The sequence below is a fragment of the Rhinolophus ferrumequinum genome, chromosome X (assembly GCF_004115265.2).
Source record: "Rhinolophus ferrumequinum isolate MPI-CBG mRhiFer1 chromosome X, mRhiFer1_v1.p, whole genome shotgun sequence".
In the NCBI taxonomy this organism is placed as follows: domain Eukaryota; kingdom Metazoa; phylum Chordata; class Mammalia; order Chiroptera; family Rhinolophidae; genus Rhinolophus; species Rhinolophus ferrumequinum.
The window spans coordinates 114,169,106-114,184,842 of NC_046284.1; the positions used below are offsets into that span (position 1 = coordinate 114,169,106).

The window sequence follows — 15,737 nt, forward strand, 5'->3', positions numbered from 1 at the left end:
GTTGAGTCATTTGATCCTATTCTCAGTGGTTCACATTAGAACATTTCTTGACTACCAAAGGTGCCAATACCTGAACAAACTACATTAAAAGACTCTTTTTGGGTAGATGGACCCCATGCAGTAAATAAGAGTGGTGAAGAATCACAGTACAATTGTAAGAGGAAACCAGGGGTTGCTTATCGCTGTGGTCTTCCTAAGACAGTTCAAGTTGTCTTAAACGTAAGTGGAAATTGAGGCTGTGAATAAACTTAGGACTTCTTACAAATCTCTGGCAGGTAGTGCAGTCTCACCTGAACCTTTCCTAGAAAATACATACAGCGCTGGGCACTTGCAAACTGGAAGCTAATGCCCTCTGTCACCTCACTCTAGTAATACTTAATCTAGGCATAATTAGCCAACCACAGAAGATAGGAAAGAGATGCCAAAGGCAAGAGCACTTCAGAACAGAGCACTCCACCAACAAGATGCAAGATGTGTAATAAATTTTTTTTTCCTACCCTTTCTCCCCTGTGACTCTTAGAGCAATACTTAGGGCACAGAGTTCAGATGGCTTGGAAAATTCTTCTGGGGCACTGATAAGATCAGTCAAGTTCCTGGAAAATTTTCGTTTCAGGGAATTCCAGTTAAGGCTTCTTATAGAGCAACATGTAGCACTTAGGGTATGAAAAAAACAACACAGAAGCAAAGGTTATGGGAGGGAAGCCTGAGCAATTCCATTAGAACAGGTTTACTCACCGAACTGTAGTCTGTTCTAACAACTTAAAAACATGGATGATGTGGGTGAGGAGGTAGAAGAGGGTGAAAGGGGTCAAATATATGGTGATGGAAGGAGAACTGACTCTGGGTGGTGAGCACACACTGCAGTATACAGATGATGTATTATAGTAATGGACACTTGAAACCTATATAATCTTATTAACCAACGTCACCCCAGTAAATGTAATAAAATTTTAAAAAAATAGATGACACAAAACCATGAGACAGTAGGAAACAGAACTGAGAAAACAGAGCATAGCTAACGAGAACAAGCTTCTCATAAAAACCAGGTTTCTGAATTTCTGAAGTAATCATAAAAATAAATCTGAAATTATTTAGTCTGAGTTCATTCATTTGTGCATTCATTCAGTCGATGCCATGTGGCAGTTCCACAAATCAGGGGGCTGGGAATGCGAAAGTTAGGAAAAACAGCACTGTCCCAGCTCTCAAAGATTCACAGTCTAACAGAGCACCGTACAGACACAAACTAAGGGAAGTGCGATGGCGGGGAGGGCTTAGATAGAGGACCGTGACTCGGCTATGGCGCCCAGGAACATCCGCTCCCATAGAAGCTCAGATCGGCTAGTTGAGCTAAGATCTCAAGGTTGAGGATGGTGTCACTTAGAAAAAGAGGGTAGGGGAATGGGAGAAGATGTTCTGGGCAGAGAAAATAGCATGTGTCAAGTCCCCATGGCAGGAGGAAAGAAGCAGCACTTGAGGAACTGAAGGAAGGCCACGGTGTCAGAGCTCAGGGTGTGAGGGGAAGGTCGTGGCAGGTGAGTCTGGAGGGCTAGGCTGGACTGATACCATGTAGTCAAGGATTTCAAGCAGGAACAATAGCACAAGTACTCTGCCTGCTGCGTACAGGGTGGACTAGGGCCTTGCGAATGTGGGGCAACCAGTCAGTAAGCTCTGGCTGTAGCCTGGGTGAGGGGCTGTGGTTTGGGTGGTGGTCGGAGCTGTGGATGCATGCAGGAAGTCTGGAGAGGGGAAATTGATAGGATTTGACAGATTGGGTATGAGGGGTGACGAAGAGGGAGAGACCCAAGGTGACGCTTAGGTTTCTGACCTGTATAGTGTGTTAGAATGGATGCTATTACTTTTTTCTTTTTAATTTTTTTTTACTGGGGAACATTGGGGAACAGTGTGTTTTTCCAGGACCCATCAGCTCCAAGTCAAGTCGTTGTTTTCAATCTAGTTGTGGAGGTGGAGGGTGCAGCTCCCTGGCCCATGTGGGAATTGAACCAGCGACCTTGGTTAGCACTGCGCTCTAACCAGTGAGCCAACTAGCCACCTCCCCCCCCCCCTTTTTTAAAGAATCCTTCTAATGGTTTTCGACAAATAAGTACTTCTGATATACTTTTCCACAAGGATTGACAGATTTGCTTATGGAAAATCTGTAGGAAATGAAGTGGGCTGTGGGAGAGGGTGGTTATTATGGGAGGGATGTGAATACCAAAGTGGGAGGCCCCAGATAGACATCCAGAACTTGAAGTGTGCACATTGCCCAGAACTGACAAGTTGAGTAATGACAGGAGGAAGGTCATAAAGACGCTCCTGATGAATTTTTTTTACAAGTGATTTGAATGAAAGATGAGAAGCAGAGACGAAAAGGAAACAAACTGGGAGGCCTGTGTAAAATATGGCTGTATTTGAATAGGAAAATTGGAAGGAGCCTCAGATTTTATTGTTTATGGAACATCCTTATGCAGTGATCATTCCTCTAAAAGTAGAGCTTGAAGTTTGGGGAATTACATGTTTACAAGATGACAAAACCAGCCTTGTTTTGTTTTCTAAGGTGATCGATATGCCGGAACACAACCCTGGCAATATGGGAGGAACAATGAGGCTGGGAATAAGAAGAACTGTTTTCAAAACTGAAAATTCGATATTAAGTAAGTTTCTCAGATCGTTTGTTTTATAAGACGTCTGGTGTCATTTGCCTTGTCCCTTCCACCTCTCCCGCTTCCCGTCCAGCAACCTCAGGTGTTCCGACTTCCTCTTGCCTATCCCCCCTAACCTGGCTGGTCCTCCTGCTTCCCGATTCCTCTCCCTGGAAGGGTTGGGAGAACACACATGAACGCCCCTTCTCATTTGATCCCCATCGATACCCTGTCCAGCGTGCTGCTTTGTGATTTGCAGTGCTCCTGGAGATGGCCGTCCACCTGGCAAGCCCTGATTCCAATTCGGTTCTTTTGAATCCACTTCTCTCCACTGTGTTGAAACCCGCTCCCTGTTTAATCGTTTCATGTCTGACTGGTTTTAGCCACTAATTGAGGGACTTCTTGAGGAGGAGGGCAGTTATGCCTCAGCAGTATATTTCTCTGTTCCCCCAGTAGGTCCAGCATGGGGAGAGGAAAATATGATGTGGTCATATTTGCTGATCTGCTGACCTGATATTTGCTGGTCTTCTACTCCAGATGAGATTATTCTAACTTCTGTGGAATTTTGCCCATAGATTAACATATTCTATGAGAAGAACTTAATGTGAAAAAACCCCAAAGCCCTTAATTCAGTTTAGTAAATATATCTCGAGTGTGTACTCGGTGCCATATGCACCAGACTAGATTCTGCAGATATGGTAGTGACCAGGACAGATACCAGCCCTACCCTCTTGGGGCCCCTGAACAAGTGGAAAGAGTGAGAGGAAAGGTGACGTGCACAGTGCTAAAAGGGCCAGCTGCAGAGGAGGGAGCCCAGGTCCCTGGGGCGCCCAGCATCATTCCCGTGAAGTTATAAGGATACCTGAGAAAAACGCCTTCTTAACTCAAGGAAGAATAAGACCAGAAACATGGGTTTCTCCTTTAAGGATGATAAACCGCTTCTAAGGAATAGAAAGGTTCCTAGCAAGAAGGAAATTGAAACAGGAAAAGTTTCAAAGTGCACACCTTTCCCAACTTTCTCTGGATAAGAAAACAGACATTGTTCTCTAAGTGACTTTTTTCTTTAAGAATATAAGACTTTTTTCTCTTTGTGGCTATTAGCAGCAATTATTTGGCTTTCAGGTGATTTCGAATACTTTGAAACTTTGTACAAATGATTGCCTAAATGACAAAAAATAGTTAGAAATTTAATGTTTTAAAATTGCATCTGCTGTAAAAACTTCAGTGATAATTGTACTAAGCTTTTGAAAAAGAGCATGTATTTAATATATTTAAAAATTTTATCTGTCTTGATAGAAATAAGACTGATTTAGGATTTGTTTTTCTTTACACTAGACAAAAAAGTAATGTTGACGATTTTTAAACATAACACTAAAGCTCATTGCTTAATATCTTTTGCTTGCCTGGAAAAAAATTTTAAACAGCTTTATTGAGATATAATTTACATATTATACAATCTCTCTGTTAAAAGTGTACGATTTACTGTTTTTTATTGATTTTCACAGAGTTGTGCAACTATCACGACAGTCAATTTTTGAACATTTTTATCACCTCAAAAAGAAGCTCTGTTCCCTTTAGCTATCACTGTCACCCCTTCAGCCCTAAGCAACCATTAATCTACTAACTGCCTCTTCTGGGCATTTCATATAAGGAACCATATGATATGTGGTACTTTGTTTGGCTTCTTTCATTCAGCATATTTTCAGGGTACATCCAACGTTGTAACATGTACCAGTCCTTCATTCCCTTTTAGGTCTGAATAATATTCCATTGTATGGATATATCACATTGTTTATCAATTCCTCAGTTGATAGACATTTGGGTTGTTTCCAGGCCTGCCTTAAATTGCAATTATGCTTCACAGTTTGCAAAAGGCATATGTGAACCTGAAGTCCCCTGCAGGCATAAAGTTTTACCCTCCCACCTGTGTGAGGTCTTCTACAAGTCTCCCAAAAAGGTTGTGTGGGAGATAGAGATAAGCATAAGACCACTGACTCTATTGAGTGTCATAAAAATATAAAAACAAATAGCACCATAGTATTTTGTGGGGTTTGTTTTCCTAGTCGGCACATTTCTTTTGTAGGACTTTTTTTTTTTCCTCTAGGCAGCGCATTTATTTTGTAGACATTTTTTCCTAGTCAGCACATTTCTACAAGAATGGTAGGAACAAAATGCATTTGGCCACATTGCCTGTGACAATAACTTACTGTTTTGATGCAGAGTATTTTGATACTATTCGTTCTTTATATTTGAATTATATGTCAGTAATTGCAATGCTCTGGATTAAATGGAAAAACAGGAAAGTAAAGAGGGTTTTGTTTTTTTTTTAAGTAAAGGACAATACTTTGAAATAGTATGAAAGCCTAAAGATATTGGTAGACACAATGGCTGTATAACTAGAATGAATCTAATTTTTATTTTTTTAATTTTTTTTTTTTTTAAAGATTTTATTGGGGAAGGGGAACAGGACTTTATTGGGGAACAGTGTGTACTTCCAGGCCTTTTTTCCAAGTCAAGTTCTTGTCCTTTCAATCTTAGTTGTGGAGGGTGCCGTTCAGCTTCAAGTTGTTGTCCTTTCAGTCTTAGTTGTGGAGGGTACAGCTCAGCTCCAGGTCCAGTTGCCTTTGCTAGTTGCAGGGGGCACAGCACAGCATCCCTTGCGGTGGTCGAACCAGCAACCTTGTGGTTGAGAGGATGCGCTCCAGCCAACTGAGCCATCCGGGAGCTCAGCGGCCCCTCAGCTCAAGGTGCCGTGTTCAATTTTAGTTGCAGGGGGCTGAGCCCACCATCCCTTGTGGGACTCGAGGAATTGAACTGACAACCTGGTGGCTGAGAGCCCACTGGCCCATGTGGGAATCGAACCGGCAGTCTTCGGAGTTAGGAGCATGGAGCTCTAACCGCCTGAGCCACCGGGCCGGCCCGAATCTAATTTTTATATTCATTAAGAACAATTCTTCTTCTCTTCTTAGTCACCTGAAAACTATGAATTTGATTTTTCTTTTTTTTAACCACTTTATTGAGGAAAGATTGACATGCAAAAAGCTGTGCATATTTAATATGAGTTTTCTGAAGTGGAGATTATAAGTATGCATTGATTTGGACAAAGGCATAAAATAAATTGATTTGGACAAAAGTACTGGTAATCATCATTTTCTGTATTTGTAGGAAATGTGTTCCCAGAGGCTCACTTCTGTCCAGTGTCGTGTGTGTGTGTGTGTGTGTGTGTGTGTGTGTGTGTGTGTGGTCTTGGTCTGGAAATGCTTTTTCTTATAAAGGACTGATGACAATGTATGTGGAATTGTCAAAGCTGGTTCAAGGGTCTTTAGAAATAAGGTATTTTTCCAAACTGTGTATCTCTAACTCTTCTCCTAAGTATTAGTTGCATATTCGTGGCCTTTTCCAAACTTTATCTATCATGCTTAGTTTTTATACAGTCTTTTATTGTAGCATGACTTTTTCATGTATCTAGTCTTCATGTCTATTATTTGGGCAAACAACTTTTAATTGAGTTAAGGAACTGTAATTTACGGATTCATTTCCTGTGGTTAAACATTTCAGGTTGTTCCCCACATTTTGTTAGAAAAATGCTGACGGGAACATCTTGACACAGTGTTTATGTACTTTAGATTATTTCCTTGGGGTAGATTTCCAAGAGTCGGACTAATAGGTCAAAGGGTATGAGCACTTTTATGACTAATATTTCTGCCGGATTGTTTGAAAGAAGAGGTGAACCAGTTCATAATGTCATTAACTGTACTGGAGTGTTCTTGCTTTCTCTAGTCTTTTTGCTAGTATATTTAGTATTTTTCTTCTTGCTCTATTAGCAAGTACAAAAAGAACCCTTTATTATTGTACTTTATTTTGCATTTCTATTCCACTGCTACAGAGTAGAAACTTCCCCCCCAAAAAATGTTGATTTACTTGTGTGTATACTGCCCATGTCTCAAGTCTCCAGTAGGACTAAACATGAGAAGGGAGCGATCTACCTGCCCAAAGTCTATTACCTAAATGGTTTCAACCAGAGGTCCATAAACTTTTTCTTTAAACCGCCAGATAGTAAACATTTCTGGCTTGGAGGCCATATGGTCTCTGTCTCAACTACTCAACTCTCCCCTTGTAGTATAAAAGCAGCCACAGGTAAATATGTAAATGGATGAGCAAGACTGTGTTTCAATAAACCTTTATTTATTTATGGGCACTGAAATTTGAATTTCATGTCATTTTCATGCATCGTGAAATATTCTTCTTCTTTTGACTTTATTCAATCATTTGAAAATGTAAAAACCATTCTTAGTTCAAAGACTGAACAAAAACAGTCAAGCGAATATTGTTTTGCCTGGGGGTTGCCATGCTTTGCAGAAACCTGGACTAAACAGAAGAAGGGCAGACTGAATGAAGCACGCCTGAGGAAGAAGGCTGCTACCCTCCTGGAGAGGGTTCAAAGACATCTCCCTACTTGTCCACTTGCCTGCATTTTTCAACTGAGGGAGCAGAGGCTGGGGAAGTGGCTGACGGTCGCTGTGTGGTCAGGAGAAGCCTGGCCACTCTTGTACAGTTTCTAGTCTCTATTGGAACACACTGCCCTGGCTCCACAGCTCGCCATTACGATTGCTCACTCTCCAAAATTTAACTCTTAAAACACACATTTTACAATTGGTAAACTTGTCGAATGCTTTATCCTTCAGATCTGTATATTTTATGCCATATAAATTACACCTCAATTTGAAAAAGAGCCCCACGTTTTATCTGGGAATGTAGATGGTAGGACTTGTCTACTTATAGTGACATCTTACTTGGTTGACTAACTCATTCGATGGTTTTTGAAAAGCAGGGAGAAATGGTACAGAGCAGTGAAGCAGTAAACAGGGTGCTTTGAAGTGTGAGAAATCTAGAATGAGGTGTGGCTAGAGTTGGAGGGGGTCAGGCTCAGGTGAGAGGGGAGCCAGAGAGAGTACTGAGGAACTTTGTTATGAGAGGGTTTTAAGACTCCAAAAGTAAACTTTATTGTTTTGCCTGTGGCTCAGCTGAGCATGAGAGATGGGAAGATAATAAAGTACATAGCAATTTAGACAAAGTTCAGAGCTCATTCAGGGGACAGCTGACAGCTTGTTTGATGTGTTTCCAAAATATTCCAGGCCTCAGGCTTAAATGTTTTGTCAGGTCCCAGAAATGTTGCCAAGACTTGCCCTGGAATGGAAGCAAGTCTTTGTGCCAAGTGTGGTTTTCAAACAAAAGTGCCACCTACTGGAAAGAACATGTTTTTCAGACCAGTCAGGTAACCATGTTTGAATACGGCGTACTCTGGTGTATGTGTGCTGGTAGGAAAGGTAGAGAAAACCCAATTTAAAGTAGTCCCGAATTCTACATGTAATTTGTGTAATTCCGCCCTCCAAATCAGCACCCAAATGGTTAGGGAGCCTTTACCTTTAGGAACAGAGGAATGTGTGGGGATAGAAGGGTGCAGAGGAGGCCTGAGCGCTCCGGGAGGCGTGGGAGGGAAAGGGCCACCCCCTGAGCACTGGGCTGGGCCAGGGGTGTCCTTAAAAGTGAGTAGAAGCCGTTTTGCTCTCTAGGGGTGTCCAGACTAGTGGAGATTGCAGCACCAGGACATATTGGAAGGAATCAGGAGCCCCCTGCAGGGCAGCGTACACAACTGGAGACCAGGTCCTGGTGATTTTCCATTCAGAGTTCTGAGAAGGTGACCCTCATCCTCAGGGCAGATGACACGGAGATAGTGAGACTTGACTCAGTGCTGGCAGATGTCAGCTGGCAGAGGAGGCCATGGAGAGCTCCTCTGGGTGATGCCACGGGCAATGTGGCAGAGTCTAGGATGCAGGAGGCTGGCAAAGCTGGCTGGACATGGCAGGTGGAAATTGAACGCTTTAGGAAAAGACTTAATTCCTTTTGGGGACCTTCTCTGCATTTTCTCATAATAAGTAGAAGGACTTGACTAAACGCTTGGTTCTGCTTCACTGTAAGAGAAAAGATTTTTGTTCTGAGAAAACAGAGGCAAGAGGCGAATCAGGAAGGGCTGAGTGAGTCCCAGTCTTAAGGATCTGGGTAAAATTCATGGCATTGGAAATGCCAAGTGGTTCAATCTCAAATTTAAAAGAACTGGGGTAAAAGACAAATTTTCAGGGGCTGGAAAGGTTGCTTTTGCTTTCTTATCTCTTATCAGAGCCTTGATAGAGAAAAACAGCTTCGAGTTCTAGTGATGAGATTCTTAGGAAGTTTAAGGAAAAAAACCACACCACACAAAAATCCTGGGTTAATGAGGTGATTTACGAAACAGTTTCAAAGAGGTTGCCAGAGATTTAGGGACACGGAAAGTCCGTGCCACAGTCATTTGTTGTGCTGAGACATGAATTCGAAAGGAGCGTGGTGGGGCCTGGTGACAGGAGTGTGTCAGCTGGTGAGCCTCCCAGCCTCCCCATGAATGGTCCATGCTACAGGGTGGCTCTTTTCCCTGCCTCGTCCTGCCTTTTTCTGAGGAAACCACTCGTAACGTGTATTTGTTAGTATGGGGGTTCATAGGTCTGAGACATAGCTCCTTTAATCGTAACAATGGTACAGGTTAGCTAGCATGTCCCTGGGTAGACAGGGAGGTCCCTGGTGGAATAAACAAAGGCAGCCATATCCTAAAACTTCAGGTTTTGAAATCACTCCTTCGTTCCAGGACATAATGTAACAAGGCCTTGAGGTTAATCATAAAATTCCTTTTGGCCTGACAAACGGAGCTGATCTGATAGATAAGAGTGGGTTACTTTGCTAATTCCTTCAGGATGGGCAAGCAGAACAAACCTGGTAGACGAATTTCATTAGGAGGCGCCAGTTCCCTTCTTCAAACAGCTCCCCTTCCCCAAGCAGGCAAGGGAAGGTATAAAAGTAAGAGCTTTTGCCTCAGTCACGGGCACCCCCATTCGGGACCCCCTCCCGCTCGGGAGCTGTAACCTCTTCTCCTGCCTCTACTAAACTATCCTGTTTTTAAAACTTTTTGCCTCTCCCTGGTCCATGTTTCCATTCTTCGGCTTCACGGGACACGATCCCGGCCCACACTCAGAAACTGCCAGCAGATCCAACATCACCTACATCAACAACAGATGGCATTCATGTCCCCCTTACTGGACTGTCACTGTGCTGAGCACTTCACTCAGGACAACTAGTGGAGCACTTCACAGCCTAGCCCCTGGGGCCACACTGCCCTGTCAGAGGCCCCTCCGGCCCCAGCTCTCAGTCACACGCTGAGGAGCTTCTTACCCTGCTATGCCTCAGGTTCTGCACCTGTCAGATGGACATCAGAGTAGTACCCACTTCATGGGGTTCTTGTAAGAGTTAAATCAGCCATACATGTGGGTCCTTAGAACAGTGCCTTGCCCTGAGAAAGCTCTATTCAAGTGTGGCTGTTAGGATCATACTGTGAAGGGTTTATCGTATTGACCTGTGATTCTCTCAAAGCTCAGCTAAACTTCAGTTAGTGACCTAGTATTAGGCATGGGGTCCCACTAGGACAGTGGGAGAGAGAGGGGGGCAGGCAGAATCTTTGTTTTTCAGGTTCTCTCCAGTCCCTCTGGTCTGCTGCCTTGCTACTGCTAATATGGACTAGCAGTAGAATACCAAAAAAAATCTAAGAAAAGAGATGTTAAAAATGGGATAAGTATACTAACCAGGGAGAGGGGGGAACATATAAACAATGAAAAAGAATGTAGCACTACAATGTAAAGGTAAAGGCGAAGATTAACATTTTTAAAGTAGAAAATTAGCATTTTTGTACAAGAAAATTGAGATAAAAGCACATCATGAAAAATAAAATTAGAGAAAGGGGACAAGTTTACACACTGAAATGAAGTGAGATGTTTTATAAAAATTAAAGGAATGATAAACTAAAATCCAAAAGTAATAAATGGAGAAGGAGAAAGATAGTATCTGGCCCTGGCTGTGCACTGTCTAAGCACCCGTAATTAAGATATTATGTGCATCATTTCAGTTATTCTTCTTAAGACCCAGCTGCATTTTGTGTGAGGGGAAGGAATTTTAGCAAGGTTAAGTCACTTGTTAGAAAGTCACTGAGTTGATTTCACAGCCTGAACTCTTGACCAGGTCACCAAACCAGATGGCTGGGCTTTAGTCAAAGAAGGGATGGCAAAACCCCAACCGCTCCCAGAGCTGAAAGCTTCCTAGTGCTGAGAGCCCTGAGACAGGGTTCCTCAGGTTTCAACAGGAGTGTCTTATGGGAGGAGAGTTGGGGGTGCAAAACATGAAGACCCCAGTGCTGGCTTCAGAAAGCTAGTCTGAAACCATATGCTTGGCTGGAAGTGGGATACAAACACTGAATCAACATTGGACTGAGCAGCTGGCCAGTCTGGCCCCAGGGCCACACAGGGAATATAAATGAGTCCACCAGCCAGGGCAAGTCTTGGCAACATATCTGGCATTACTGTGCTATTATTTTCCATTTTTTTCTTTCATTTTTATGAACTGATAGTTTGAGGACAAAGGCTCTGTCTTGAATGACCCCCCTCTGGGTAGCATGGTAGAGTTCTCTCAAAGGAGCTCCCTGCCCCCACGATTCCTGTTTTTTTCCTAAAACGCATACTTTACTTTAAGTACTCTCTGTCGTTAATATCATCACCAGGGAGCTCAGACTGTATGGACAGAATCGCAAATAGAAGTTCAGTCGTGAGAATTGATCATACTGAGAATACAATCTATTTGGATTTTCTTCATCCAAGTCAAAAGCTCAAATCAGATACCAGGCATTTGGTCTCTCTTGGCTGAGGCACCCTATTCCACAGCCGCATGATATCTTGGAGAGTCAGATAATCCTCTGCCTGTTGAACTGAGCATGGCTCACGATTCTGTTGGGATTTGACAATGTTCCAGCACTGTTGGCAGGTCTTCTCGTCCCTTGGCTGTGTTCTTGGGGTCTGTGTCATGAGGGCTGGTACTGGGGGAATAGTTGTTGGCCCCTCCGACTGCTCCAGTGCTGTAAGCCACTTGGTGCTTAGGCCACCCCGCTTCTCCACCTGCTCCAGTGGGGCCTGTTTCTGAGAGGTGTCTGGTGGTGGACCCCACTGCTATCCAGCTGACACTGTGGTCACTGGCCATCCCACTGATCGCCATGTCCATTGCCAAATAGATCATGCCCAAGATGCTGCCCTGGGCTGCAGCATGTGCAGGAACCTGGGCATCTTTAAGAAGCCCCACGTGTCACTCTTAGCCGTTGGCATACCAAGAGCGTTGGTATAGGTGTATTCTCATTTAACCCAGCAGTCCTCTCTCAGCAGTCCTCTCTTCCCTGATGCTCAGCTTATTTCCAGTTGTTCATTGTTAAATAACGCAACAGTGTGCATATTCGTGGTTAAATCTCTGTCCTCATTTCTGTTTTCTGGGGTAAAGTCTTACAGGTCAAATTTAGAGTCAAAGGATAGGCTTTTTTTTTTTTTAATTGGGTAACAATGTGTTTTTCCATGACCCATCAGTTCCAAGTCAAGTTGTTGTCCTTCAATCTAGTTGTGGAGGGCGCAGCTCAGCTCCAAGTCCAGTTGCCGTTTTCAATCTAGTTGCAGGGAGCGCAGCCCACCATGCCATGCGGGAATTGAACCGGCAACCTTGTTGTTAAAGGCACGCACTCTAACCAACTGAACTAACTGGCCACCCCTGGGTGGGCATATTTTTAAGGTGGGGTGTAAACCAATTTGGCTAGTACCATGTTCAAGTGTGTAGTGGAGAGAGCATTGGGCCAGGTGTTGGGACACCCAGGCTCAAGACCGCACTATCCGATGGAACATGTCTCATTAGAGAGACCACCTCAGGGATGATGTAGATGCCTGATCACTGCACTGTACACCTGAAGCTGAAGCTGAACAGTAATCAATGTCAACCACAATTTTATTATATATATATATATATATTTACAACAAGCAGAGTACAGCATTAGGAATAGAGACAGTGGAAATGTAATGGCTCTGTGCGATGTCAGAGGGATAGTAGATGGGGGAGGGGGGTTAGCACTGTGTGAGGGATAGAAATGATAAATGTCTATTACATTGTTTGGTATACCTGAAACTAATAAAAAAAAAGGAGGAGGAGGGAGGGAGGGAGGGAGGGAGGGAAGGAAGGAAGGAAGGAAGGAAGGAAGGAAGGAAAGAAAAAGACCACACTGTGATGCCAGCGGAGCAGGGCTTTGGGCAAGTTTTTTGGTTTCGTTTCTCTTTCTTTGGTTTCATTTTCTTCTTTTGTAAAATGAGCCCCGATATGAATCTGCACAGAGTGATGGTGCAGACCGTGCGCGGTCTGTCAGTCTGGCAGGCAGGTGTATAAAAGGAGGGGAGGGCACATCCACTGGAGTCCATGGCGGACGGGCTTAACAGCAGGCTTCCCTTTATGCAATGTGATAGATTCCTTGAGAATTGCTTCAGGGTTTTCAAGAAGATAGTGCTGTCCTGTATTATGTGAGAAGAAAATCTAGATTACTATCTGGAGTCTACTTCATTTTTAGGCCTTTGATAGAGATCAAAGAAACTTCCCTCACGCATACTCCAAAGCTGATTACTCCAGTATTAATTTCACTCTTGTATCTTTACAGGGAAACTTTATGGTGATGTTCCTTTTGTAGAAGAAAGACACAGACATCGGTATGAGGTATGTGTTCACACTGAATTACTGTGGGATATAGATGCTTAGTGTGAGGAACTCCAGTGATTACAAGCAGGCCTCTGGAGAAGAATGGGGGACGTGGAGTCCCCTGGATCTTATGTGGGTGGAGTAGATACCAGAATAAGCCCAGAGTTCTGTTTTCAGGGAGGACTGGTGGGAATCGCTGCTTGGTATGCTATCCACAGTGTCACAACAATTAGGAAAAGTAATTTGCGGAGTATAGACCACTTTTGGTCTTATTTCCATTGGGAATTGACCCAACTGGTGGGACAAAAACTATTGATCTGCTTTGCCTAAGTAGTGGCTACAATGTATAAGGACTACTATGTAGACGACAGTGTGGCTATTCATTCCTTTATACTTAATTTGCATCTGATATGCACTGGAGAGGAAAGAGGCAAAGACACACATGGTCTCCCTCCTGTTGGGAAGCTTACATTCTAATTGGAGAGGACAAAAAAATAGGTAGCAAAAATAATTACAGATTAAATCATATATCAGACAAGGCACGGGTATCTAGACTATTAAAAGAATTCTTCCAACTCAGTAATAATAAATACTGGCAAAGGATCTGAATTGACATTTCTCCAAAGAAGATATACAAATGGACAATAAGGAAACGAAAAGATGCTCAGCATCATTTGTCATCAGGGAAATGCAAAGCAAAACCACAGAGATACTACTTCACACCTGCTAGGATGGCTATAATCGAAAGATGGAGTATAACAAGTGTTGGTGAGGATGTGGAGTAATTGGAACTCTCATACATTGCTGGTGGGGATATAAAATGGTGCAGCCACTTTGGAAAATCATCTGGAAATTCTTTAAAAGGTTCAACGTAGAGTGACCATCTGACTCAGTAATTCCATCCTTAGGTATATTCCCAAGAGAAATGAAAAGATAAGTACATGTAACAACTTGTACACAAATGGTTATAGCAGCATTGCTCATAATAGCCAAAAAAGTAGAAACAATTCAAAAGTCCATCAACTAATGAACAAAAAGTAAAATGTGATATATCTGTACAATGGAATAATATTTGACAATAAAAAGAAATGAAATATTGGTACATGCTACAGTATAGATGAACCCAGAAAACATACTATATGACTCCATTAACATGAAGTGCCTAGAATAGGCAAATATAAAGAGACAGAATGTAGGTTAGTGTTCGCTCGGGCTGAGATGGAGCTGATGAGGGGCTTTGGAGGATGATGGTTAGAGGGGACAGGGTGTATTTTTGTATTGATTGTGGTGATGGTTGAAATCCTATGTGAATATACTAAAAACCATTGAGTTGTACATTTTTCGTAGGTGAATTGTGTAGTATAGGAATTATATATATCAATAAATGTTCAAAAATAAAATCAAAGTGTATGGGGTTAAGATTGAGAAGGACAGATGGGACCCCATTTTGATTTTAGATGATTTTAGATGATTTTAGAAGTGCTTTCTGTGAAGGAGAGTCTGAAAAGTTTGGGAGAAAGCTAGTTATGAGATGAGTGAGGGAGGGGGCCGTGAGCTAGGTCATCAAGTTGTCATTTATCACCAGTATTTTAGTAGAAAAGTTGCTCCAATCTTCTCTTTAGCGTTTTTATGAAACTACCTGTAAAGGAAGCTTTGGGGCTAATCACAAGGGAAATAAGATAGTTTCAATCCTCAAGGAGGTTTGTGATTTGGAGATAGTTAATTTTACACATAACCCAAGGCAAGAAGCAAATATGGGGATGGCTATAAATAACTGGTTTCAAGGTCCCAACTCAGAATGTCTGTTGTCACAGTCCTACTTTTTGAATCTCATCTTTGGATGAGAGAATGCGGGCCTCCCAGATTTAAGGGCTGTGATTAGACTATTTTTCAGGTTCATCATGAGTTTAAAAATAGGCATTGGGGGCTGAATATAGAAATTAACTACTAGTTAGAGCATCACTGAAATGGAAAATCCACCTAGTTGATGGAGGACCTTTTAATAAGCTGATATGTCTGTATTGTTCTGCTGCCCAAAGACACTTTTGATTTCTTGTTTCTCCAGGTGAACCCTAGCTTGATCAAGCAGTTTGAGCAGAGTGACTTAAGTTTTGTAGGTCAGGATGTGGATGGGGAGAGGATGGAAATCATTGAACTCGCAAGTAAGTGGGCTTTTCACTTTTGAAAATTTTTATGGTGCGCTAGCATCTTTCTGTGAACCATAGACATACAAAGCTATAACTTGAGACCCATTTTGTTTGTTCTCTGTCTTTTTCTCTCTCCTTTGAGATAAATATGAAACTAAATATAAATAATATGACTAAATATAAAGTGTGTAAAAAAAACAGACCATTGCTGATGAAAAACACCCAACCTAAGAGAAAGCTTATAAGAGTTTGTTTGAGTCAAACTGGTGACAATTGCTGGGAATCAAAATCTCAATGGATTGAGAAAATGCTCCATGAAATGACAGTT

At 42.5% G+C, this 15,737-nt stretch overlaps 1 protein-coding gene across 5 annotated transcripts in view; it reads left to right on the plus strand.

Moving 5' to 3' along the window:
• The window catches only part of CTPS2 (CTP synthase 2), a 99,250-nt gene that overhangs the window by 62,037 nt on the left and 21,476 nt on the right, over positions 1-15,737 (plus strand). For all 5 annotated transcript variants that reach the window (XM_033106687.1, XM_033106678.1, XM_033106693.1 and 2 more), the window contains 3 exons: positions 2,555-2,651; positions 13,225-13,280; positions 15,328-15,424. In XM_033106687.1, coding sequence (XP_032962578.1) covers positions 2,555-2,651; positions 13,225-13,280; positions 15,328-15,424 — 250 coding nt within the window. The remainder of the gene's footprint in view (positions 1-2,554; positions 2,652-13,224; positions 13,281-15,327; positions 15,425-15,737) is intronic.